Source organism: Salmo trutta, chromosome 35 (genome assembly GCF_901001165.1).
Source record: "Salmo trutta chromosome 35, fSalTru1.1, whole genome shotgun sequence".
Taxonomy (NCBI): Eukaryota; Metazoa; Chordata; class Actinopteri; order Salmoniformes; family Salmonidae; genus Salmo; species Salmo trutta.
Genome location: NC_042991.1, coordinates 132,024 through 157,866, shown reverse-complemented (window position 1 = coordinate 157,866; position 25,843 = coordinate 132,024). Strand labels below are relative to the sequence as shown.

Genomic DNA, 25,843 nt, shown 5'->3' with positions numbered 1-25,843 from the left:
GCGGAGATCTTTGTGGGCTATACTCGGCCTTGTCTTAGGACGGTAAGTTGGTGGTTGGAGACATCCCTCTAGTGGTGTGGGGGCTGTGCATTGGCAAAGTGGGCGGGGTTATATCCTGCCTGTTTGGCCCTGTCCGGGAGTATCATCGGATGGTGGCCACAGTGTCTTCTGATCCCTCCTGTCTCAGCCTCCACTATTTATGCTGCAGTAGTTTATGTGTCGGGGGGCTAGGGTCAGTCTGTTACATCTGGAGTATTTCTCTTGTCTTATCCGGTGTCCTGTGTGAATTTAAATATGCTCTCTCTAATTCTCTCTTTCTCTCTTTCTTTCTTTCTTTCTCTCGGAGGACCTGAGCCCTAGGACCATGCCTCAGGACTACCTGGCATGATGACTCCTTGCTGTCCCCAGTCCACCTGGCCGTGCTGCTGCTCCAGTTTCAACTGTTCTGCCTGCGGCTATGGAACCCTGACCTGTTCACCGGACGTGCTTGTTGCACCCTCGACAACTATAATGATTATTATTATTTGACCATGCTGGTCATTTATGAGTTTTTCCTAGCCACCGTGCTTCTTTCACATGCATTGCTTGCTGTTTGGGGTTTTAGGCTGGGTTTCTGTATAGCACTTTGAGAAATCAGCTGATGTACGAAGGTCTATATAAATAAATTTGATTTGATCTAAAACCAGACTGAAGCGTTTCGTGTACATTGTTTGTCTTCATGAAGGCAGTGAGTTGCTGCGCAACAGATTTTTCTAAATTTTTTGAGAGGAATGGAAGATTCGATATAGGCCGATAGTTTTTTAAAATTTCTGTGTCAAGATTTGACTTTTTCAAGAGAGGCTTTATTACTGCCACTTTTAGTGAGTTTGGTACACATCCGGTGGATAGAGAGCCGTTTATTATGTTCAACATAGGAGGGCCAAGCACAGAAAGCAGCTCTTTCAGTAGTTTAGTTGGAATAGGGTCCAGTATGCAGCTTGAAGGTTTAGAGGCCATGATTATTTTCATCATTGTGTCAAGAGATATAGTACTAAAGCACTTTAGTGTCTCCCTTGATCCTAGGTCCTGGCAGGGTTGTGCAGACTCAGGACAACGGAGCTTTGGAGGATGATTGTATGTATGTATTAAAAAGCTGTTTAATATAATTTTGCAATGCAAGTCATTACTCTATTCTTTAGAATTGAATTAATTGCATACATTTTTGTTTCTAAAGTATGCAATTTGAGAAGATTAAGACAAACATTCCAAAAGAGATATAGACATGGCTACAGTAGGCTAGCTAAGACGGATGCTAAGTCTCCTTTTATATCTTTCTTTTTGCGGACTATCAACAGGAACCCTAAAATAAATAAGCTCAGCGAGTTGATTGATAGGCGTCACTTGCTCGTCGGAACTAGGATACTTCAAAATTTCGGAATTGCTAACTGGTTGAACGTGGCACGTGTATAACTACAAGTCGTACATTTCCGAGTTTCCTAGTTCCGACTAGCATGCGGCATCAAGTACTGCTCAAGAAATTGGGACTAACGGGAGAGTGGTGGTGCTTAAATGAACATCCAATCATACTGCTCAAATATGTGTAGTCTTCAATGGTTTACAATTGTAGGCTGCAACAGAGCAGGTAAATATTGAACTGGAATGCAAAAATCGTTAATGTCGGACCCTGCATGCTCAAGAAAATAAATGAACGTGCCAGAAAACAATAGGCAAAGTGGATTTCGACTCATCTTACCACGTTAGGCTATATGAGACATGTAAATTCACTCACATTATATGGGATGTGCAAATTTATGCTCTCTCACCCAGTAGCGGTGCGTGGGTAAAATCAGAGGAAGCCAGTCCAGAAAATAAAGCCATATTAGAACCTATGTGTTGTGATAATTGCGTTGTTTGCTCTATAACTGTCACGATTCCCACCGACGGTGGCGCCCCCTCCTGCTCGGGTGGCGCTCGGCGGTCGTCGTCACCGGCCTATTAGCTGCCACTGATTCCCCTTTTTGGTTTTCCCTTTTTTTGGTTTTGTGCACCTGTGTTGAGTGTGGTTAATTAGCGGGGCTATTTATGTGAGCTGGTCCGCTTCCGTGTTGTGCGGGATTATTTCTATGTTAACGGTTCATGTTCGTGTCGGCGCTATTTTACGCCGTGTGTACTTTCTCCCCTGTGTTTGGGAATATTTTGTTTCAGTAGTGAGTCTACATTAAATACGCCACTACCCTGTGCTCGCTGCTTCCTGTGCCTCATTCCTTCACCACGACTGCCAATCCGTTACAGAATCCCGCACCGCTAAAAGGCATGGAATCAGCAGGAGCAGCGGCCACCCCTGTCCCCTCGATGGAGGAACGCGACCTCCACCACACTACGGTCCTCCACCGCATAGGATCCGCGATGGACCAGATGATGGAGAGGATGGACAGATGGGAGAGAAGTGGTCTCCTCTCTCCACCTCCGGCTCCTCCGATGCAGCCACCTCCTCCTCCCACTACGTCTGGCTCAGGCGCGCTTCGTCTGGTGCTCCCGAGGGAGTACGATGGGGCGGCGGCTGGGTGCCAGGGATTTCTGCTCCAGCTCGAGCTGTACCTGGCCACCGTCAGACCTGCTCCCTCGGGAGAGGAGAACGTGAGTGCCCTCGTTTCCTGCCTGACGGGCCGAGCTCTGGAGTGGGCTAATGCGGTCTGGAATGGCCCAGACTCGGCGAGGGACCATTATTCAGAGTTCACCCGCCGCTTTCGGGCCGTGTTCGACCACCCTCCGGAGGGAAGAGCGGCGGGTGAACGGCTGTTCCACCTCAGGCAGGAGACGAGGAGCGCTCAGGACTTCGCGTTGGAGTTCAGGACCTTGGCTGCTGGGGCGGGGTGGAACGACAGGGCCCTCATAGACCACTATAGATGCAGTCTCCGGGCGGACGTCCGTAGGGAGCTGGCCTGTCGAGATGCAGCTCTATCCCTGGACGAGCTCATCGACATGTCCATTCGTTTGGACAATCTGCTGGCTGCCCGCGGGCGTTCGGAGAGGGTCCTGCCCGTTCCACCTTCGTGCACCCCCGCCCCTACCCCTATGGAGGTGGGGGGGGCCGTGCCAAGGGACACCGGAGGAGCTGGCTCCTCCTGCCCCAGCTGTGGTCGGAGAGGACACACGGCCGACCGGTGCTGGAGGAGCCAGTCTGGGAGTCGAGAGGGCAGGCAGAACACTTCTCGGTCACCCCAGGTGAGTCGGCACCAGATTCACCCAGAACCCCCTGTTGGTCACGTGTTCTTACCTGTTTTGTTTTCTAATTTTTTTCCCTCTTCCCAGCATAGGGCGCTAGTCGATTCAGGCGCAGCTGGGAACTTTATGGATCGTGGACTTGCCATTAAGCTGGGCATTCCGCAGGTGCCGTTAGATTCCCCCTTCCCCGTGCACTCCCTAGATAGCCGACCATTAGGGTCAGGGCTAGTCAGGGAGTCTACGGTGCCACTGGACATGGTAACGCAGGGGAATCATAAGGAACGCATTAGTTTTTTCCTTATTGATTCGCCTGCGTTTCCGGTGGTGCTGGGGGTCCCCTGGCTGGCTGGTCACAATCCCCGTATTTCGTGGAAACAGGGGGTTCTCCAGGGGTGGTCAGAGGAGTGTTCAGGGAGGTGTCTAGGAGTTTCCATAGGTGCCACGTCGGTGGAGAGTCCAGACCAGGTGTCCCCCGTGCGCATTCCCCCTGAGTACGCCGATTTGGCGATCGCCTTCTGTAAAAAGAGGGCGACTAAATTACCACCCCATCGACAGGGGGATTGTGCGATAGACCTCCAGGTTAACGCTGCACTTCCCAGGAGTCACGTGTACCCCTTGTCACAGGAGGAGACAGCGGCTATGGAGACATATGTCACTGAATCCATGGGACAGGGGTACATTCGGCCCTCCATCTCACCCGCCTCCTCGAGTTTCTTTTTTGTGAAGAAAAAGGAGGGAGGTCTGCGTCTGTGCATTGATTACAGAGGTCTAAACGCTATCACGGTGGGGTTTAGTTACCCACTACCTCTCATCGCTACGGCGGTGGAATCATTTCACGGAGCAAAGTTCTTCACAAAACTGGATCTTAAGAGCGCGTATAACCTGGTGCGTATCAAGAAGGGAGACGAGTGGAAAACCGCCTTTAGTACCACATCGGGCCATTATGATTACCTCGTCATGCCGTATGGGTTGAAAAATGCTCCAGTCGTCTTTCAATCCTTTGTTGACGAGATTCTCAGGGACCTGCACGGGCAGGGCGTGATAGTCTATATCGATGACATTCTGATATATTCCGCCACCCGCTCCGCGCATGTGTCCCTGGTGCGCAAGGTGCTTGGTAGACTGCTGGAGCATGACCTATACGTTAAGGCTGAGAAGTGTGTGTTTTCCAAACGAGCCGTTTCCTTTCTGGGTTATCGCATTTCCACCACGGGGGTGGTGATGGAGTGTGACCGCGTTAAGGCCGTGCGTAATTGGCCGACTCCAACCACGGTGAAGGAGGTGCAGCGGTTCTTAGGCTTTGCCAATTACTACCGGAGGTTTATCCGGGGTTTTGGCCAGGTAGCGGCTCCCATTACCTCACTGCTGAAGGGGGGGCCGGTGCGTTTGCGATGGTCGACGGAGGCGGAGGGAGCCTTCAAGAAGTTGAAGACCCTGTTCACCGACGCACCCGTGTTGGCGCACCCGGACCCGTCTCTAGCATTCATAGTGGAGGTGGACGCATCCGAGGCTGGGGTGGGTGCCGTGCTATCACAGCGCTCGGGTACGCCATCGATACTCCGCCCCTGCGCTTTCTTTTCGAGGAAGCTCAGTTCGGCGGAGCGTAACTATGATGTGGGGGACAGGGAGTTGCTAGCGGTGGTAAAAGCTTTGAGGGTGTGGCGGCACTGGCTTGAGGGGGCTAAACACCCCTTTCTCATCTGGACCGACCACCGAAACCTGGAGTACATCCGGGCAGCGAGGAGACTGAATCCGCGTCAGGCAAGGTGGGCCATGTTCTTCGCCCGGTTTAGGTTCACTATCTCCTATAGACCGGGTTCCCTTAACCTGTTAGGGTATAGGTGGCAGTATTGAGACTTTTTTGAAAAAAGATGTGCCCATTTTTAAATGCCTCCTACACCTACCCAGTAACTACAATATGCATATACTTATTATATATGGATAGAAAACACCCTAAAGTTTCAAAAACTGTTTGAATGGTGTCTGTGAGTATAACAGAACTCATTTGGCAGGCAAAACCCTGAGACAGATTCTGACAGGAAGTGGATACCTGATGTGTTGAATTGACTTTGAGCCTATGCCATTGAAAAACAAAGGGGGTTAGGAATATTCTGGCACTTCCTATTGCTTCCACAAGATGTCCCCAGCCTTTACAAAGTGTTTTGAGTGTTCTACAGTGAGATCTGACCGAATAAGAGCCATGGAACGTGATGGTCCATCATTCACCCTGGCGCGCGATTTGATGGTGGGTACTCTCATTCCGAAACGTTTTAAAAGAAAACCCAATGGTCCGCCTTGAATTTTATTCATGTTCTGGTTAAAAAAGGCCCTAATGATTTATGCGATACAACGTTTGACATGTTTGAACGAACGGAAATATATTTTTTCCGTTCTTGAAGTGAAGTGAAGTCCGGCTGGCTTAGATCATGCGCTACAACACGGAGGTTTTTCGACATAAATGATGAGCTTTTTTGAACAAAAATACATTCGTTATGGACCTGGGACTCTTTGGAAGTGACATCTGATGAAGAGAATCAAAGGTAATGGATTATTTATATAGTATTTTCGATTTTAGATTCCTCCAACATGGCGGTTAGTCTGTATCGCGATGCGTATTTTTCTGGCGCAGTGCTCAGATTATTGCAAAGTGTGATTTCCCAGTAAGGTTAATTTAAAATCTGACAAGTCCATTGCGTTCAAGAGATGTAAATCTATAATTCTTTGAATGACAATATAATATTTTAGCAATGTTTTCTAATATTAATTAATTATTTTGTCGTCATGACTTGACTGCCGGTATTGGAGGGAAACGATTTCCTGAAAATCAACGCCATAGTAAAACACTGTTTTTAGATATAAATATGAACTTGATAGAACTAAAAATGCATGCATTGTCTAACAAAATGTCCTAGGAGTGTCATCTGATGGAGATTGTAAAAGGTTAGTGCATAATTTTAGCTGATTGTATGGTTTTGGTGACGCATGTCTTTGAATCGACAATGCTTTGCACACAGCTATTGTCAATGTACTCTCCTAACATAACCTAACTTTATGCTTTCCCCGTAAAACCTTTTTGAAATCGGTAAACGTGGTTAGATTAAGAAGATGTTTATCTTTCAAAGGCTGTAAGTTAGTTGTATGTTTGAGAAATTTGAATTTGTACATTTATTTGGTTTCAAATTTGCCGCTCTTGAAATGCACCTGCTGTTGATAGGGTGCGCCACAGGTGGCACGCTAACGTCCCAGGTAGCCTCAAGAAGTTAACACTAGAGCCGACGCGCTGTCCCGTCTCTATGACACGGAGGACCGGTCCATCGATCCAACTCCCATCATTCCAGCGTCTAGGCTGGTGGCACCGGTGGTATGGGAGGTGGACACGGACATCGAGCGGGCATTAGTGTTCGAACCTGCGCCTGCGCAGGTTCCCGTGGGTCGCATGTATGTGCCGCTCGGTGTTCGTGATCGTTTGATTCGATGGGCGCACACGCTACCTACGGCGGGTCATCCTGGTGTGGCGAGGACAGTGCGGAGTCTCAGGGGGAAGTACTGGTGGCCCACCTTGGCTAAGGACGTGAGGTCCTATGTCTCTTCCTGTTCGGTGTGCGCTCAGAGTAAGGCTCCTAGGCATCTACCGAGAGGGAAGTTACAGCCCCTCCCCGTTCCACAACGGCCATGGTCGCACCTGTCTATAGATTTCTTGACAGATCTTCCCCCCTCTCAGGGGAACATTGCGATTCTGGTGGTTGTGGATCGGTTCTCTAAGTCCTGCCGTCTCCTCCCATTGCCCGGTCTCCCTACGGCCCTGCAGACTGCGGAGGCCCTATTTACCCACGTCTTCCGGCACTACGGGGTGCCGGAGGACATTGTCTCTGATCGAGGTTCCCAGTTCACATCCAGGGTCTGGAGGGCGTTTATGGAGCGGCTGGGGGTCTCGGTCAGTTTGACCTCCGGTTTTCACCCCGAGAGCAATGGGTAGGCGGAGAGGGTGAACCAGGAGGTGGGCAGGTTTCTGAGGTCGTATTGCCAGGACCGGACAGGGGAGTGGGCGAGGTACATTCCCTGGGCGGAGTTAGCCCAGAACTCACTTCGCCACTCCTCTACTAACATGTCACCCTTTCAGTGGGTTTTGGGTTACCAGCCGTTCCTGGCACCATGGCACCGGAGTCAGACCGAGGCTCCTGCGGTGGAGGACTGGGTACAGCACTCCAAGGAGACCTGGAAAGCCGTCCAGGACTCCTTAAAGGAGGCCAGTGGACGGCAGAAGAGGAGCGCTGACCGCCACCGCAGTGAGGCACCCGTGTTCGTACCGGGAGACAGGGTCTGGCTCTCGACCCGGAACCTGCCCCTCCGCGTGCCCTGCCGGAAGCTGGGGCTGCAGTGTGTGGGGCCATTTAAAGTCCAGAGGAGGATAAACGAGGTGTGTTATCGGTTACAACTCCCTTCCTATTACCGTATTAACCCCTCGTTTCATGTGTCTCTCCTCAGGCCGGTGGTAGCTGGTCCCCTGCAGGAAGGTGAGGTGCTGGAGGTCCCTCCACCCCCTCTGGACATCGGGGGTCCCCGGCGTACAGCGTACGGGCCATTCTGGACTCGAGACGCCGGGCGAAGGGCCTGCAGTACCTCGTGGACTGGGAGGGGTACGGCCCGGAGGAGAGGTGCTGGGTGCCGGCGGAGGACGTCTTGGACCCATCCATGTTGAAGGATTTCCATCGCCTCCGTCCGGATCGCCCTGCGCCTCGCCCTCCGGGTCGTCCTCGAGGCCGGTGTCGGCGCGCTGCGGGAGCCGCGCATCAGGAGGGGGGTACTGTCACGATTCCCACCGACGGTGGCGCCCCCTCCTGCTCGGGTGGCGCTCGGCGGTCATCGTCACCGGCCTATTAGCTGCCACTGATTCCCCTTTTTGGTTTTCCCTTTTTTTGGTTTTGTGCACCTGTGTTGAGTGTGGTTAATTAGCGGGGCTATTTATGTGAGCTGGTCCGCTTCCGTGTTGTGCGGGATTATTTCTATGTTAACGGTTCATGTTCGTGTCGGCGCTATTTTACGCCGTGTGTACTTTCTCCCCTGTGTTTGGGAATATTTTGTTTCAGTAGTGAGTCTACATTAAATACGCCACTACCCTGTGCTCGCTGCTTCCTGTGCCTCATTCCTTCACCACGACTGCCAATCCGTTACAATAACCTGTTAGTTCACCGTGATATATAGACCTAAGGCCGAGACAATAAGACAAAGTGGCAGAATAAATTCAACCACACATTTGTTTCATTACAAAACTGGAGAACAACATCTGTCCATTGAAGTCCACAAAACATATTGCATGTATCAAATCCCCAAGCTGACAAGGTAGAAATCTGTCATTCTGCCCCTGAACAATGCAGGTAACCCACTGCTCCCCGATAGGCTGACATTGTAAATAATAATTTGTTCTTAATTGACATGCCTAGTTAAATAAATTTTTTATTTCAAGGACATTTCTAAGTGACCTCAAACTTCTGAATGGTAGTGTACTTCTCAACTCTCAATATTCAGTTTAATTGCAACTATTTTATAACCAAGACATTTGATATGGCTTTGAAATATGAAGCGGCGCACCGGCCATTGTGATGGCATAGGCCTATAGGTGTCTTGGGCAGTAGCCTGCTACTGAAACGTTGTTTTAGGACATTACATTTACTGTTGGATGAATACATGGTTGCAAGCAATGGGTATTATATTTACAGTTAGCGATTTAGTCTTATGTGTTTTGAGTTACCAATTCCTCTGGTGTTAAACCCCAAATTAATCAGCCTATGATATTAGTTTGTTCATATAAAGACCTATTTAACTCATCTCTACTGAAAAAAATTATAATGTGGAAATTCTAGAGTCCTATTTTGACAGTAAAATATAGCAACTATAGTCTAATTGTCAACCCAAAATTCATGTCAATCACTGGATTAGATTGCACATAAAAATATCTTGAGTCATGCATTCCTGCTCGGACGTGTTATTTTTATTACATTTCTATTATTTCACCTTTGTTTAACCGGTAGGCCGAACAAGTTCTCATTTACAACTGCGACCTGGCCAAACAGTGCGACAAAACAACAACACAGAGTTACACATGGGATAAACAAACGTACAGTCAATAAAATCTGCATACAGTGTGTGCAAATGAAGTAAGGCGGTAAGGCAATAAATAGGCCGATGGTGGCGAAGTAATTACCATTTAGCAATTAAACACTGGAGTAATGTGTGTGTGTGTGTGTGTGTGTGTGTGTGTGTGTGTGTGTGTGTGTGTGTGTGTGTGTGTGTATATATGTGCAGATGAGGATTTGCAAGTAGAAATACTGGTGTGCAAAAGAGCAGAAAAACAAAAACAAATATGGGGATGAGGTAGGTAGTTGATTGGATGGGCTATTTACAGATGGGTTGTGTACAGCTGCAGCGATCGGTAAGCTGCTCTGACAGCTGATGCTTAAAGTTAGTGAGGGAGTCTCCAACTTCAGGGATTTTTGCAATTCGTTCCAGTCATTGGCAGCAGAGAACTGGAAGGAAAGGCGGCCAAAGTAGGTGTTGGCTTTGGGGATGACCAGTGAAATATACCTGCTGGAGCGCGTGCTAAGGGTGGGTGTTGATATGGTGACCAGTGGGCTGAGATAAGGCGGAGCTTTACCTAGCAAAGACTTATAGATGACCTGGAGCCAATGGGTTTGGTGTCAAATATGTAGCGAGGACCAGCCAACGAGAGCATACAAGTTGCAGTGGTGGGTAGTATATGGGGCTTTGGTGACAAAACGGATGGCACTGTGATAGACTGCATCCAATTTGCTGAGTAGAGTGTTGGAGCATATTTTGTAAATGACATCGCCGAAGTCAAGGATCGGTAGGATAGTCAGTTTTACGAGGGTATGTTTGGCAGCATAAGTGAAGGATGCTTTGTTGCGAAATAGGAAGTCGATTCTAGATATTACTTTGGATTGGAGATACTTAAAGTGAGTCTGGAAGGAGAGTTTACGGTCTAGCCAGACACCTAGGTATTTTTAGTTGTCCACATATTCTAAGTCAGAACCGTCCAGAGTAGTGATGCTAGTCGGATGGCCGGTTGAGGGCAGCGATCGGTTGAAGCATTGCATGCATTTGGTTTTACTTGCATTTAAGAGCAGTTGGAGGACACAGAAGGAGTGTTGTATGGCATTGAAGCTCGTCTGGAGGTTAGTTAACACAGTGTCCAAAGAAGGGCCAGAAGTATACAGAATGGTCTCGTCTGCATAGAGCTGGATCAAAGAATCACCCGCAGCAAGAGTGACATCATTGATATATACAAAGGAAAGAGTCGGCCCGAGAATTGAACCCTGTGGCACCCCCATAGATACTGCCAGAGGTCTGGACAACAGGCCCTCCGATTTGACACACTGAACTCTATCTGAGAGGTAGATAGTGAACCAGGCAAGGCAGTCATTAGAGAAACCAAGGCTGTTGAGTCTGCCAATAAGAATACGATGATTGACAGAGTCGAAAGCCTTGGCCAGGTCGATGAAGGTGGCTGCACAGTACTGTCTTTTATCGCTGGCGGTTATGATATCGTTTAGGACCTTGAGCGTGGATGAGGAGCACCCGTGACCAGCTCGGAAACCAGATTGCATAGCAGAGAAGGTACGGTGGGATTCGAAATGGCCGGTGATCTGTTTGTGCACTTGGCGCTTTCGAAGACTTTAGAAGGACAGGGCAGGATGGATATTGGTTTGCAACAGTTTGGGTCTAGAGTGTCTCCCCCATTGAATAGGGGGATGACCGCGGAAACTTTCAAATCTTTAGGAATCTCAGATGATACGAAAGAGAGGTTCAACAGACTAGTAATAGGGGTTGCAACTATGGCGGCGGATAATTTTAGGAAGAGAGGGTCCAGATTGTCTAGCTCAGCTGATTTGTAGGGATCCAGATTTTGCAGCTCTTTCAGAACATCAGCTGTCTGGATTTGAGTGAAGGAGAAGCTAGGGGGGGCTTGGATTAAACAACTTATTTCTTGAACTTGTTTCTTGAGTTTATTACACTTCTTAATAAAGCACTATGAATGACTATATAAGATGAGTATCAGACCAAATTATGGACTAGTGCTATCAACTGTAAAATATTAAGATGGGCAAAAGAACACAGACACTGGACATTGGAACTCTGCCTAGAAGTCCAGCATCCCAGAGTCCCATCTTTACTGTTGACGTTGAGACTGGTGAAGCCGGGGAAATTTTTTTGTCTGGAGCCCTGTAGTAATTCAGACAGACAGACAGACAGACAAGATGCTGAGACAGACATCAGAGAAGATGCTGAGACAGACAGCACAACAGGGAGGCAAACAAAATGTGGGCTTTTGTTGTCCCAGTCTGCCCTTGCAGGTGCCTGTCCTATCAATTGATGCTAGAAGATACATATCATTCATTCTAGCGGGAAAATGCTCGGCAGACTGTTTTTTATTCTTCTTCTCAGATATCAAATTATATTTCAACAAAATTATGTTTCAGGAATGCTAATCTAATCAGCTTCTAACTACAGAAATAAGTTCAGAACAATCAGAGATGGTGGATGTCGAAATCCTCTTTCTAGTGCTTTTTGAGGTGGAATGATTCACGCCCTCTTTCCCAGCGCTGAGGGGTTGGAACAAGCTACTCTGTTCTTGTAGTCATATGGAGTACATCCATCTTTTCCTTGGGCGCACTCACACACTGTTTTGTTTGTCTCTTGTGTTCAAGCTCTCTGATCGTGTGTGTGTGTGTGTGTGTGTGTGTGTGTGTGTGTGTGTGTGTGTGTGTGTGTGTGTGTGTGTGTGTGTGTGCTGCAACTAGCTCTCACAGTCTCACGTCATTGTTTATCCATGTTTCTCAAAAATACACATTTTAAGGCTAGGGTTAAGTTTAGGCATTAACCCTGAAATCTGAAGGTTAGGCATTAACTCTGAATGATTAAGGTAAGGGTTAAGTTTTGGTATAGGCTTAAAACAACAATCTCAAAAGTAACTGTCTATCGCTGTATTCAAACTACCAACCTTTGGAATCAGATGCTACACATCACCACCCGCGTCCATAATGCCATAGCGAAACCGAAACATACTTGAAGGTAACACCGTGCACTGTTGTCCCTAGTGGCCGGTTTCCACATCATCTCCCGACATTCTCAGACATGGATCGACTTCGAATACTGACCTGAGTGCTGAGTGCTGAGTGCTGAGTGCTGAGTGCTGAGTGCTGAGTGCTGAGTGCTGAGAGAGAGAGAGAGAGAGAGAGAGAGAGAGATTGCCCTTCCTCTGTTACTCGGGTGAGCCGAGCACCTGGAAGTTACCACAGTGAATACAGCGCTATGGCCTCGATCATTCTGGCAACCACACAAACCTTCAAACCCGCAATCCTAAGTGTGTGTGCATGTGTGTTAGCCCTGAAGTAGAGAGTGGCCTTGTGATTGGGTGTTTTCTTATAACAGACCTTCAAGAGAATAATATGCTTCTGAAGAGAAGGATGAATTAAAGAAAGTTCTACAGACTAATTTAGGAGGAAAAGAGAATAAGAGATGTTAGGCAAGGTTAACTGTTGTAAGGGAGTGAACATTATTTATAAGGACAAGGGAGAGGTTGAAATTTACATAATAGTTACCCGGAGGAAAGGGGGACGGCTTACTATTTTTTACATTTAGCCCAGGGGAGGGTCATGCAATTTGTAATCAATTAAATTTGATATTGCTCAGGGTTTGAGAATTAGTTGCTTATTGTAGTGTCTCATGTGTGCCCGATGATGACCCTCATCCCTAATTCCCCGCTTGGCGCGCAATATCAAGTATGCCTACTGTGGTCTCAATAAAATTATCCATAGCCTATACCAGCCTTTCTCAATTCCCGGTCTGTGTGGTCTGCAGCATATTTGTCTGGAATAACTACTTGCCATAGGCCTACTTGCACAATGCCCTGAATTATGCATGCGCGGTAAACAAATTGTGTTGCCATGACAAATTAGCCTATAGCTACACTAAACACACACACACACACAAGCTAGCCCAACTTCGCAGCCTGCATGCTCTCTCTCTCTCTCTCCCTGGATTTGTTTCAAATAACAGCTGCCCACCAAAACCGGTCTGTGTGATACATCAGACTTGCCTCAGCAACAATGCTATGAAGCCATTGAAAATGCACAAACATTTAGAAACAAAGCATCCACATTTTATTTTTTTACAAAAAAGAGATGACCAACCAAACAAATATGTTACACAATAATTTCACAGACAAGGATAGTTTACTTAAGGCTTCATACTTACTCTCTCATAACATTTCCAAGTGCCATGCTCCTTTCACTGTAGTTAAAAAGCTGGTCATGACCTCAGTCGTGGATGCTTGTGAGAGGTTTTAGACCCAACCAGGACCGGCACCAGAACGAATCAGTTGGACGGGCCTTTGATTTACATAGGCGAGCACGTTTTTCAAGGGACCGCACTTTCACAATTGATTTTAAATAGTGTAATAGTAAAGAACCATAGGCAGCTTGTGAGTTTCTACCGATCTGCTCTCTCTCTCTCCCCCCCAGTTATGATTATTTTTATATGCGCATTTTTGTGGAACAGTTTCTTGTCAATAATAACGTTTTTGTTTCTCAAAATCATTGTCACGAGGTTAAGCATAAAATTCTGAAGTAAAATGTTCAAATTCAACTATGGTGAGAGCACCAGCCTCTGCCATATGGACACATTAATACACTGTGATCAATTGGCGGCTAAAGAAATGAGAGCATAGAACTCAGCGATAGCCTATAGGCCAATGCAGCAGCAGGCGATGGGCCCATCGTCAACTAAGTAAAATACATAGGCCTAAAGCTAACAAATAAAAACAGTAGACAATATCCTGGTTCTTCTGGTTCTTTCAATCACATTCATTCTGGTTCTTTAAATTCTGGTTCTTTCAATCACATTCATCTCTCTACTCTGCCTGTCTCCCTCCCTTTCTATCTGTCTTGACTGGAGCTATTGCTAGTGAAGTGCAATTGTATCAAATCATCACTGTCCCTAGCGAATTTGCAACGTATCAACTAGCCTATTCTGGGACCTCAGAGTTTCCTGCGATTGGGACATACAGTAGTTTTTTGTGATGTTTCTACTGGATATATCTGATCATCAGATCATGATATTTTTCTCTTTCACATCGAGGATTGTTGATTATCGAGGCCGGGAGTGTTGGAAAGATTTTTCAAATACTGAGGAACTGTCATTCGCAATGGATGTAAAAAATAAATAAAAAATTGTTGACTTGTGTGAGGTGAAGAAAAAATGACTGAGAAGCTCAGCTTATTAGTGGTGTACATGGGGAGTTAAGACAATCAGAAATCAGATAATCAAATCAAATCAAATTTTACTTGTCACATACACATGGTTAGCAGATGTTAATGCGAGTGTAGCGAAATGCTTGTGCTTCTAGTTCCGACCATGCAGTAATATCTAACAAGTAATCTAACAATTTCACAACAACTACCTTATAAACACAAGTGTAAAGGAATGAATAAGAATATGTACATTAATATATATGGATGAGCGATGGCCGAACGGCATAGGCAAGATCCAGTAGATGGTATATAGTACAGTATATACATATGAGATGAGTAATGTAGGGTATGTAAACGTTATATAAAGTGGCATTGTTTAAAGTGGCTAGTGATACATTTATAACATCCAATTTTTAATTATTAAAGTGGCTAGAGATGAGTCAGTATGTTGGCAGCAGCCACTCAATGTTAGTGATGGCTGTTTAACAGTCTGATAGCCTTGAGATAGAAGCTGTTTTTCAGTCTCTTGGTCCCAGCTGTGATGCACCTGTACTGACCTCCTCACCTTCTGGATGATAGCGGGGTGAACAGGCAGTGGCTCGGGTGGTTGCTGTCCTTGATGATCTTTTTGGCCTTCCTGTGACATTGGGTGGTGTAGGTGTCCTGGAGGGCAGGTCGTTTGCCCCTGGTAATGCGTTGTGCAGACCTCACTACCCTCTAGAGAGCCTTACGGTTGTGGGCGGAGCAGTTGCCATACCAGCCGGTGATACAGTGCGACAGGATGCTCTCGACTGTGCATCTGTAAAAGTTTGAGTGTTTTTGGTTACAAGCCACATTTCTTCAGCCTTCTGAGGTTGAAGAGGCGCTGCTGCGCCTTCTTCACCATGCTGTCTGTGAGGGTGGACCATTTCAGTTTATCCGTGATGTGTACGCTGAGGAACTTAAAACTTTCCACCTTCTCCACTACTGTCCCGTCGATGTGGATAGGGGGCTGCTCCCTCTGCTGTTTCCTGAAGTCCACGATCATCTCCTTTGTTTTGTTGACATTGAGTGTGAGGTTATTTTCCTGACACCACACTCTGAGGTCCCTCACCTCCTCCCTGTAGGCCGTCTCGTCGTTGTTGGTAATCAAGCCTACCACTGTAGTGTCATCTGCAAACTTGATGATTGAGTTGGAGGCATGCATGGCCACGCAATAATGGGTGAACAGGGAGTACAGGAGAGGGCTGAGAACGCACCCTTGTGGGGCCCCAGTGTTGATGAACAGCGGGGTGGAGATGTTGTTTCCTACCCTCACCACCTGGGGGCGGCCCGTCAGGAAGTCCAGGACCCAGTTGCACAGGGCAGGGTCAAGACCCAGGGTTTCAAGCTTAATGACGAGTTTGGAGGGGACTATGGTGTTAAATGCTGAGCTGTAGTCGATGAACAGCATTCTTACATATGTATTCCTCTTGTCCAGATGGGTTAGGGCAGTGTGCAGTGTGATTGTGTGATTGTCTGTGGACCTATTGGGACGGTAATCAAATTGGAGTGGGTCTAGGGTGTCAGGTAGGGTGGAGGTGATACGGTCCTTGACTAGTCTCTCAAATCACTTCATGATGACGTAAGTGAGTGCTACGGGGTGATAGTCATTTAGCTCAGTTACCTTTGCTTTCTTGGGAACAGGAACAATGGTGGCCCTCTTGAAGCATGTGGGAACAGCGGACTGGGATAAGGATTGATTGAATATGCCTGTAAACACACCAGCCAGCTGGTCTGTGCATGCTCAGAGGACGCGGCTAGGGATGCCGTCTGGGCTGGCAGCCTTGCGAGACTTAACACGTTTAAATGTTTTACTCACGTTGGCTGCAGTGAAGGAGAGCCCGCAGGTTTTGGTAGCGGGGCGTGTCGGTGGCACTGTATTGTCCTCAAAGCGAGCAAAGAAGTTGTTTAGTTAGTCTGGGAGCAAGACATCATGGTCCGCGACGGGGCTGGTTTTCTTTTTGTAGTCCGTGATTGACTGTAGACCCTGCCACATTTCTCTTGTATCTGAGCCGTTGAATTGCGATTCTGCTTTGTCTCTATACTGACGCTTAGCTTGTTTGATTGCCTTGTGGAGGGAATAGCTACACTGTTTGTATTCGGTCATGTTTCTGGTCGCCTTGCCCTGATTAAAATAAGTGGTTCGCGCTTTCAGTTTTGTGCGAATGCTGCCATCAATCCACGGTTTCTGGTTGGGGAAGGTTTTAATAGTCGCTGTGGGTACAACATCACCGATGCACTTGCTAATAAACTTGCTCACTGAATCAGCATATTCATCAATGTTATTGTCCGACGCTATGTGGAACATATCCCAGTCCACGTGATCGAAGCAATCTTGAAGCGTAGAATCCGATTGGTCGGACCAGCGTTGGACAGACCTGAGTACGGGTGTTTCCTGTTTTAGTTCCTGTCTATAGGCTGGGAGCAACAAAATGTAGTCCTGGTCAGATTTTCCGAAAGGAGGGTGGGGGAGGGCTTTGTATGCATCGCGGAAGTTACATACAGATATCTGATTTCAGCCTCTTGCAAATTGGAAAGGAAAGTTGGCGGGTGATTAGCGCACTGTTAGGATGCTGAATTGCCCTGAAGTAAATTGATGTTTTGTCAAAATTATATAATTATTCACGTCTAACTAAAATCACTCAAAATACTTCACCAGGGATTATGACTTCACCACAGAGGATCATTAGCTTTTTTTCTGTGGGTTATTTCAAATCACAAGTGTGTAGGCATATGCCTATTTGGGAAGGCCACAATTTGGGTTAGTGCACGTGGCATTAGGTCTAGCTGATTGAGTTGCAGCTGACAGTGAAAAGCATCTAAAATATGTGGGAAGATAATGTGTTTTGAGTATAATTTAAAATGTTGCATCAGGAAGGGGAGGGGTGTGTAGCGAAGATATTGTGCTTCTCTCTCCAGAAGGCATACATATGTAGGAAAGTGCCCATTTGGCATTTGGGAGGGCTTTGTATGCGCGCGGAAGATAGAATAACAATGATCCAGGGTTTCGCCAGCCCGGGTCGCGCATTCGATATGCTGATAACATGTAGGGAGCCTTGTTTTCAGATTAGAATGTTAAAATCCCCAGCTACAATAAATGCAGCCTCAGGATATGTGGTTTCCAGTTTACATAGAGTTCAAAGGAAACCACATATCCTGAGGCTGCATTGATTGTGTGCTTAGGATCGTTGTCCTGTTGGAAGGTGAACTTTCAACCCAGTCTGAGGTCCTGAGCAGGTTTTCATCAAGGATGACTCTGTACTTTGCTCTGTTCAACTTTTCATTGATCCTGACTAGTCTCCCAGTCCCACTTACCATGTAATGCTAACAAAATGAAGAACAGTTTCTAAATCTGCATATCTTAGTTGCATCACAAAGCCTCCATTTTGTTAGTCTGATTAAAAAAATGTATGTTTAAATTATTTATACCTTCTCGAATTTGATTGTGCTGCGGCTGCTGGTTCAAGTTTCAGCACCACAGTGTAAGTTACTCGAATCTGGCTTATTGTGAGGTCAATAACAGAACATAAGCTATAGGCTAGTCCACGCGCAAGATTTTTGAGACTAGGCCTAATCAAAAAAAAATTCTGAAGAAACCTTTGACTCTCTTCCTAACCTGCCACCACAGCCTTACACAGCACAACCATCGGTTTTTGATCATCTAGAGCAGAGCAGGGTTGGAATATCCATTACAGTGTGTAATGCAGCCTAGTTTTATTTACACCATCCCAGTAACTTTCTTAGAAATATAACTTTGCTATGTGCTTCTCCGAGCATGCACTTCGTAGCCTATAGCCTATAGTCTATGGATCATTTTGATTGAGACCACACTAACTAGTCTATAGGCGTAACTGATATTGAACACTAAGCGGAGAATCAGAGACGAGGGGCGGCATGGAGCACACATTGACATATAGCCTAATAAGCAACTACTTCTAAAACACTGAGAAATACTGACATTTTATCATTTACAAATTACTTTACCCTCTCCTGGACTACCCTCACGTTGACTGAAATTGAAAAAGCATGACCCTCCCCCATGTAACCATTCTGTAAATTTTGATCCATCCCTAAGGCTGTCAGATAGGATAGGAGAGACATTTTACATTTACATTTTAGTCATTTAGCAGATGCTCTTATCCAGAGCGACTTACAGTAGTGAATGCATACATTTCATTTCATGCATTTTTTTTTGTTTAAACTGGCCCCCCATGGGAATCAAACCCACAACTCTGGCGTTGCAAACACCATGCTCTACCAACTGAGCCACAGGGAAGACAGACAGTAGGGGTTTGTCCTCCAATTAACTGGCCGGAGTTGGAAGCAGGAGAGCTGGTCAGTGGTGTTATGTATTTGCTTAGCATGGGGTGCTCATTATGTGGCATGGGGAGAGGGAAGTCAGTGTTTGGGGTTAAGGGGAGAGGGCAGAGGCCTTCATGGGTCAATGGGTCCCATCAGTGCTAGAGAAGGGTTGTGCTGCTGGAGATAGACCTTTTACTGCAGGCTGCCTAGCACCTGTTGGGGTGGGGTGGAGGGCACTAGTTGGATAGTTCGCAGTTAGAGGGTTCACTAGCGTTGTATGGTAGCCTACTGACCAGTAAACTGCACTGTTATGTGAACCAATTGACTAACCGCAGGGATTCAATGCCTGTGCTGTCACACACACAAACACACCCATACATAGTGTATTTTTTCTTCATGCGGAATACAGAGACTTCCCGAGAGTTTGAAAAGAACGACCGACTTAAGAAAAACGGGAGGAGGAAGATAAAAGGAGAGAGAAGAGAGGACATGGGGAGAGAGGGCACTTAATGTGGAAATCAACTCCTTGTAATTTGCTGTGGGAGAGAGGGGGAGGAGTCTGGTGGAGGGGAAAGCCCAGGGGGAGGGAACAGGGGAGAGCAGAGGTCATTCAGTATTACGCACAAAGAGACATACACACATACACTGAGTGGACATGCTACCACCAGAGAGAGAGGGTGAGCCCGTCTGAAAGAGGGAGACAGAGAGCCCAGTGAGAAACAGCTTCAGCAAGCCAGCAAAGAAGGGAAAGAGAGAGCAAGCTATAGAGAAACAATCTGAAATAAAGTATAGAAAGAGGGTTCAACAGCTGCTGCACCAGTGAGAAGCCTTAGTGTGTGTGTTAGGTGCCAGAGTGAGTGCATGTTTATGAGTGTGTGTTGGGAGCAGTGGATAGCATGCTTGCTCCCTGAAGAAGGAAATGTATTCGACTGACTGAGAGAATGTGAGGAAGTGTGGGGGAATTCTGCATGCTGCGGGAAGGGAATACTGCGATTGGAATACTCTGCTCCTGGTGGATATGCAAACTTTCCTGGACTGTTGTTTTCTTTTCGAACCATTTACTCCTCTTCAGGGTTTAAACTCTTCTGTTCTTTTTGCTGAAGGAAAGTCAAGCCATTATGCCAACTGGTAGGCTGGATTTATTTATGTTATTTTGCTGTAGACTGTTTTATGTCCAATGCTGTTTGGGGCCTCCTTCATCTGTCAAAGGTTTTACATTGTCAGTTGTTTTTTTTTCTCAAGTGTCTGATCCGCAGTCAAAGGTGCATCAGAGTTTAGATTTCTTTATCTTTCATATCATGTTGTGTCTATGTGGTAAAATAGGGTCCTTTTAGTCACTGTCCTAGTCCTAAAGTCTTTGAAGGTGAATGCCTTGATGGTGTGTCTGGTAGGAATTCATATGTTTTTATTAATATACACATAAGAGCTGGCTCTGTTTTAGTTAAATATGTCATTCTTGCATCTGGAAAAGGTCATTTGAATGAAACTTGTTGTGTACTTTTATTGTCCTTATTGGTTTGTTAGTTGTGCTGTATCTAGCACCATTGTTGTCCGTTGTGTGTGTGTGTGTGTTTGCTTCTTTGTGTGCTGGTGGGATATCTTCTCCCTGCCTACAATGTTGTGTGAAGTGTGTGACCTCTTTGTCGTTGTTCTCTCTCCTGTGCTGTTGTATGAACAGTGTTTTATAGTTGCTTTCCCGCAGAGTCAGTTGAATGGAACATGTTTGCTTTCTCGCAGGGATGTTGGTTCTTGCTGATTAGGAGTGATATCCTTAGTTCCTCTCCTGTAACTTTTCCCCCACAGACGTTGTTCATATGTAGAGCGTATTCTCACTGACTGAGAGGTAGAGATTTTCACTGAGTATACAAAACATTAAGAACATGCTCTTTCCATGACATAGAATGACCAGGTAAATTCATGTGAAAGCTTTGATCCCTTATTGATGTCACTTGTTAAATCCACTTCAATCAGTGTAGATGAAGGGGAGGAGACAGGTTAAATAATTATTTGTAAGCCTTGAGACAATTGAGACAGATTGACAAAAGATGTAAGTGTCTTTGAACGAGGTATGTTAGTAGGTGCTAGGCGCACCGGTTTGTGTTAAGAACTGCAATGGTGCTGGGTTTTTCAAGCTCAACAATTTCCTGTGTGTATCAAGAATGGTTCACCACCCAAAGGACATCCAGCCAACTTGACACAACTTTGGGAAGCATTGGAGTCAACATAGGCTAGCATCCCTGTGGAACGCTTTTGACACCTTGTAGAGTCCACGCCCCGATGAAGCCAAGATCAATGATATAAAGAATAATGGAAAAAAAACGTAGGAGTACTTTTAAATGAAATTATGGGCAGAAAGACAAATTCAACTCCATCTTTCATCAAATCAGATGGCTTATACATCACAAAACTATTTGGTGTTGCCAATTATGTTTATGATTATTTCATTGGCAAAGTGGGCAAACTTAGGCAGAAAATGCCCACAACGAACAGTGAGCAATTGTATTCATACATAAAAAAACTAATAATGAAAGAAAAGCAGTGCTAGTTTGAATTTTGTAAAGTTAGTGTGGGAGAAGTGGAAAAAGTATTGTTATCGATCAATAATGACAAACCTCCTGGCATTGACAACTTAGATGGAAAGCTACTGAGGATGGTAGCTGACTCTGTAGCCACTTCTATCTGTCATATTTTTAATTTGAGCCTGGAGGAAAGTCTTTGTCCTCATGCCTGGAGGGAAGCCAAAGTAATTCCGCTACCCAAGAGTGGTAAAGCGGCCTTTACTGGTTCTAACAGCAGACCTATACGCTTGCTGCCAGCTCTTAGCAACCTGTTGGAAAAAATTGTGTTTGACCAAATACAATGCTATTTCTCCATAAACATATTAACAACATACTTTCAGCATGCTTATAGAGAAGGGCACTCAACATGTACTGCACTGACACAAATGATGATGATTAAAATAAATTGATAGTAAGAAGATTGTGGGAGCTGTACTGTTAGATTTCAGTGCAGCCTTTGATATTATTGACAATAACCTGTTGTTGAAAAAACATATGTGTTATGGCTTTTCAACCTCTGTCATATCGTGGATTTAGAGCTATCTATCTAATAGAACTCGGAGGATTTTCTTTAATGGAAGCTTCTCTAATGTGAAACATGTAAAGTGTGGCGTACCGCAGGGCAGCGCTCCAGGCCCTCTACTCTTTTCTATTTTTACCAATGACCTGCCACTGGCAAAAAAACTAAGCACGTGTGTCCATGTATGCTGATGATTCAACCATATACACGTCAACAACCACAGCTAATGAAGTCACTGAAACCCTTAACAAAGAGTTTCAGTCTGTTTTGGAATGGGTGGTCAGTAATAAACTGGTCCTGAACATCTCTAAAACTACAGTGCCTTGCAAAAGTATTCATCCCCCTTGGCGTTTTCCTATTTTGTTGCATTACAACCTGTAATTTAAACAGATTTTTATTTGGATTTCATGTAATGGACATACACAAAATAGTCCAAATTGAAGTGAAATGAAAAAAATGACTTGTGTGCATATGTATTCACCCCCTTTGCAATGATGCCCCTAAATAAGATCTGGTGCAACCAATTACCTTCAGAAGTCACATAATTAGTTATATAAAGTCCACTTGTGTGCAATCTAAGTGTCACATGATCTGTCACATGATCTCAGTATATATACACCTGTTCTTAACTTCTTGGGGCTATGTGGGACGTTAGCGTGCCACCCGTGGCGCACCCTATCAACAGCAGGTGCATTTCAAGAGCGGCAAATTTGAAACCAAATAAATGTCAAAATTCAAATTTCTCAAACATACAACTAACTTACAGCCTTTGAAAGATAAACATCTCCTTAATCTAACCACGTTTTCCGATTTCAAAAAGGTTTTACGGGGAAAGCATAAAGTTAGGTTATGTTAGGAGAGTACATTGACAATAGCTGTGTGTAGTGTATTGTCGATTCAAAGACAGGCGTCACCAAAACCATAAAATCAGCTAAAATTATGCACTAACCTTTTACAATCTCCTTCCGATGACACTCCTAGGACATTATGTTAGACAATGCATGCATTTTTAGTTCTATCAAGTTCATATTTATATCTAAAAACAGCGTTTTACTATGGCGTTGATGTTCAGGAAATCGTTTCCCTCCAATACCGGCAGTCAAGTCATCACAACAAAATAATTAATTAATATTAGAAAACATTGGTAAAATATTATATTGTCATTCAAAGAATTATAGATTTACATCTCTTGAACGCAATGGACTTGCCAGATTTAAAATTAACCTTACTGGGAAATCACACTTTTCAATAATCTGAGCACTGCGCCAGAAAAATACGCATTGCGATACAGACTAACCGCCATGTTGGAGAGATCTAAAATCGAAAATACTATGTAAATAATCCATTACCTTTGATTCTCTTCATCAGATGTCACTTCCAAAGAATCCCAGGTCCATAACGAATGTAGTTTTGTTCAAAAAAGCTCATCATTTATGTCCAAAAACCTCCGTGTTGTAGCACATGATCTAAGCCAGCCGGACTTCACTTCACATCACGAACGGAAAAAAGATATTTACGTTCGTTCAAACATGTCAAACGTTGTATCGCATAAATCATTAGGGCCTTTTTTAACCAGAACATGAATAAAATTCAAGGCGGACCATTGGGTTCTCTTTTAAAACGTTTCGGAATGAGAGTACCCACCATCAACTCGCACGCCAGGTGTCTAATGGGCCATCGCCGTTCCAAAGCTCTTCTTCAGTCAGATCTCACTGTAGAAGACTCAAAACACTTTGTAAAGGCTGGGGACATCTTGTGGAAGCAATAGGAAGTGCCAAAACATTCCTCACCCCCTTTGTTTTTCAATGGTATAGGCTTAAAGTCAATTCAACACATCAGGTATCCACTTCCTGTCAGAATCTGTCTCAGGGTTTTGCCTGCCAAATGAGTTCTGTTATACTCACAGACACCATTCAAACAGTTTTTGAAACTTTAGGGTGTTTTCTATCCATATATAATAAGTATATGCATATTGTAGTTACTGGGTAGGATTAGTAACCAGATTAAATCGGGTACATTTTTTTATCCAGCCGTGAAAATACTGCCCCCTATACCCTAACAGGTTAAAGGCCCCAGAGTCTGCAACACCACTAAGCAAGGGGCACCACCAAGCAAGCCACACCATGAAGACCAAGGAGCTCTCCAAACAGGTCAGGGACAAAATTGTGGAGAAGTACAGATCAGGGTTGTGTTATAAAAAAATCTTCCGAACCTTTGAACATCCCACGGAGCACCATTAAATTATAATTATTTTTAAAGATTATGGCACCACAACAAACCTGCCAAGACAGGGCCACCCAACAAAACTCATGGACCAGGCAAGGAGGGCATTAATCAGAGAGGCAACAAAGAGACCAAAGATAACCCTGAAGGAGCTGCATCTTCAAGTGGCAGGCAGGTTGTGTAAATCAAATGATACAAACCCCCCCCCCAAAATATATTTTAATTGCAGGATGTAAGGCAACAAAATATGAAAAATGCCAAGGGGGTGAATACTTTCGCAAGTCACTGTAAAAGCATTGTATTTGGTATAAATCATTCCTTAAGTTCTAGACCTCAGCTGAATCTGGTAATGAATGGTGTGGCTGTTGAGCAAGTTGAGGAGTCTAAATTACTGTCATGCCCTGACCTGAGAGAGATGGTTTATTTCTCTATTTTGTTAGGTCAGGGTGTGGGGTGGGCATTCTATGTTTTATATTTCTATGTTTTGGCCAGGTATGGTTTCCAATCAGAGGCAGCTGCCATTTGTTGTCTCTGATTGGGAACCATACTTAGGCAGCCCTTTTTCCCTCCTTGAGTTGTGGGATCTTATTTTTGTACTGCTCGGTAAGCCTGCAAGACGTGACTGTTGTTTACCATTGTTTATTATTTTGTTTAAGTGTTCTGAGTAAAAATAAATATCAAGATGAACCCTTACCACGCTGCACCTTGGTCCGCTCATTGCGACGGTCATTACAATTACTTTGCATTACCTTAGATTGTAAACTGTCATGGTCAAAACATATAGATCCAATGGTTGTAAAGATGGGGAGAGGTCTAGCCGTAATAAAGAGATGCTCTCGTTTTGTATAATATTGATTATTGTCCAGTCGTGTGGTCCAGTTCTGCAAGGAAAGACCTAGTTAAGCTGCAGCTGGCCCAGAAAAGAGCGGCATGTTTTGGTCTCTTGGCTAAGAGTTGAGGAGAGACTGATTGCATCGCTCCTTCTTTTTATAAGAAACAATGTGTTGAAAATCCCAAATTGTTTGCATAGTCAACTTTCACGCAGCACTGACACACATACTTATGCCACCAGGGGTCTTTTCACAGTCCCCAAATCCAAAATAAATTCATGAAAGTGTACAGTATTATATATCAAATCAAAATCAAATCAAATTTATTTATATAGCCCTTCGTATATCAGCTGAAATCTCAAAGTGCTGTACAGAAACCCAGCCTAAAACCCCAAACAGCAAGCAATGCATGTGAAAGAGGCACGGTGGCTAGGAAAAACTCCCTAGGAAAAACTCCCTAGAAAGGCCAAAAACCTAGGAAGAAACCTAGAGAGGAACCAGGCTATGAGGGGTGGCCAGTCCTCTTCTGGCTGTGCCGGGTGGATATTATAACAGAACATGGTCAAGATGTTAAAATGTTCATAAATGACCAGCATGGTCAAATAATAATAATCATTGTAGTTGTCGAGGGTGCAACAAGCACGTCCGGTGAACAGGTCAGGGTTCCGTAGCCGCAGGCAGAACAGTTGAAACTGGAGCAGCAGCATGGCCAGGTGGACTGGGGACAGCAAGGAGTCATCATGCCAGGTAGTCCCGAGGCATGGTCCTAGGGCTCAGGTCCTCCGAGAGAAAGAAAGAAAGAGAGAAAGAAAGAGAGAATTAGAGAGAGCATATTTAAATTCACACAGGACACCGGATAAGACAAGAGAATACTCCAGATGAAACAGACTGACCCTAGCCCCCCGGCACATAAACTAC

At 45.3% G+C, this 25,843-nt stretch overlaps 1 protein-coding gene across 2 annotated transcripts in view; it reads left to right on the top strand.

The window, feature by feature from the left end:
- Positions 1 to 25,843, top strand: part of LOC115174427 (pleckstrin homology domain-containing family G member 1) — a 112,588-nt gene that overhangs the window by 13,261 nt on the left and 73,484 nt on the right. Inside the window, exon 1 of one of the 2 annotated variants that reach the window (XM_029732933.1) lies at positions 19,400 to 19,922. The exons of the other annotated variant lie outside the window; for it this stretch is intronic. Within the exon in view, the coding sequence (XP_029588793.1) occupies positions 19,913 to 19,922 (10 nt within the window). The 5' untranslated portion in view covers positions 19,400 to 19,912. Of the gene's footprint in view, positions 1 to 19,399; positions 19,923 to 25,843 lie in introns of those variants that run through there. 2 annotated transcript variants of the gene reach the window in all.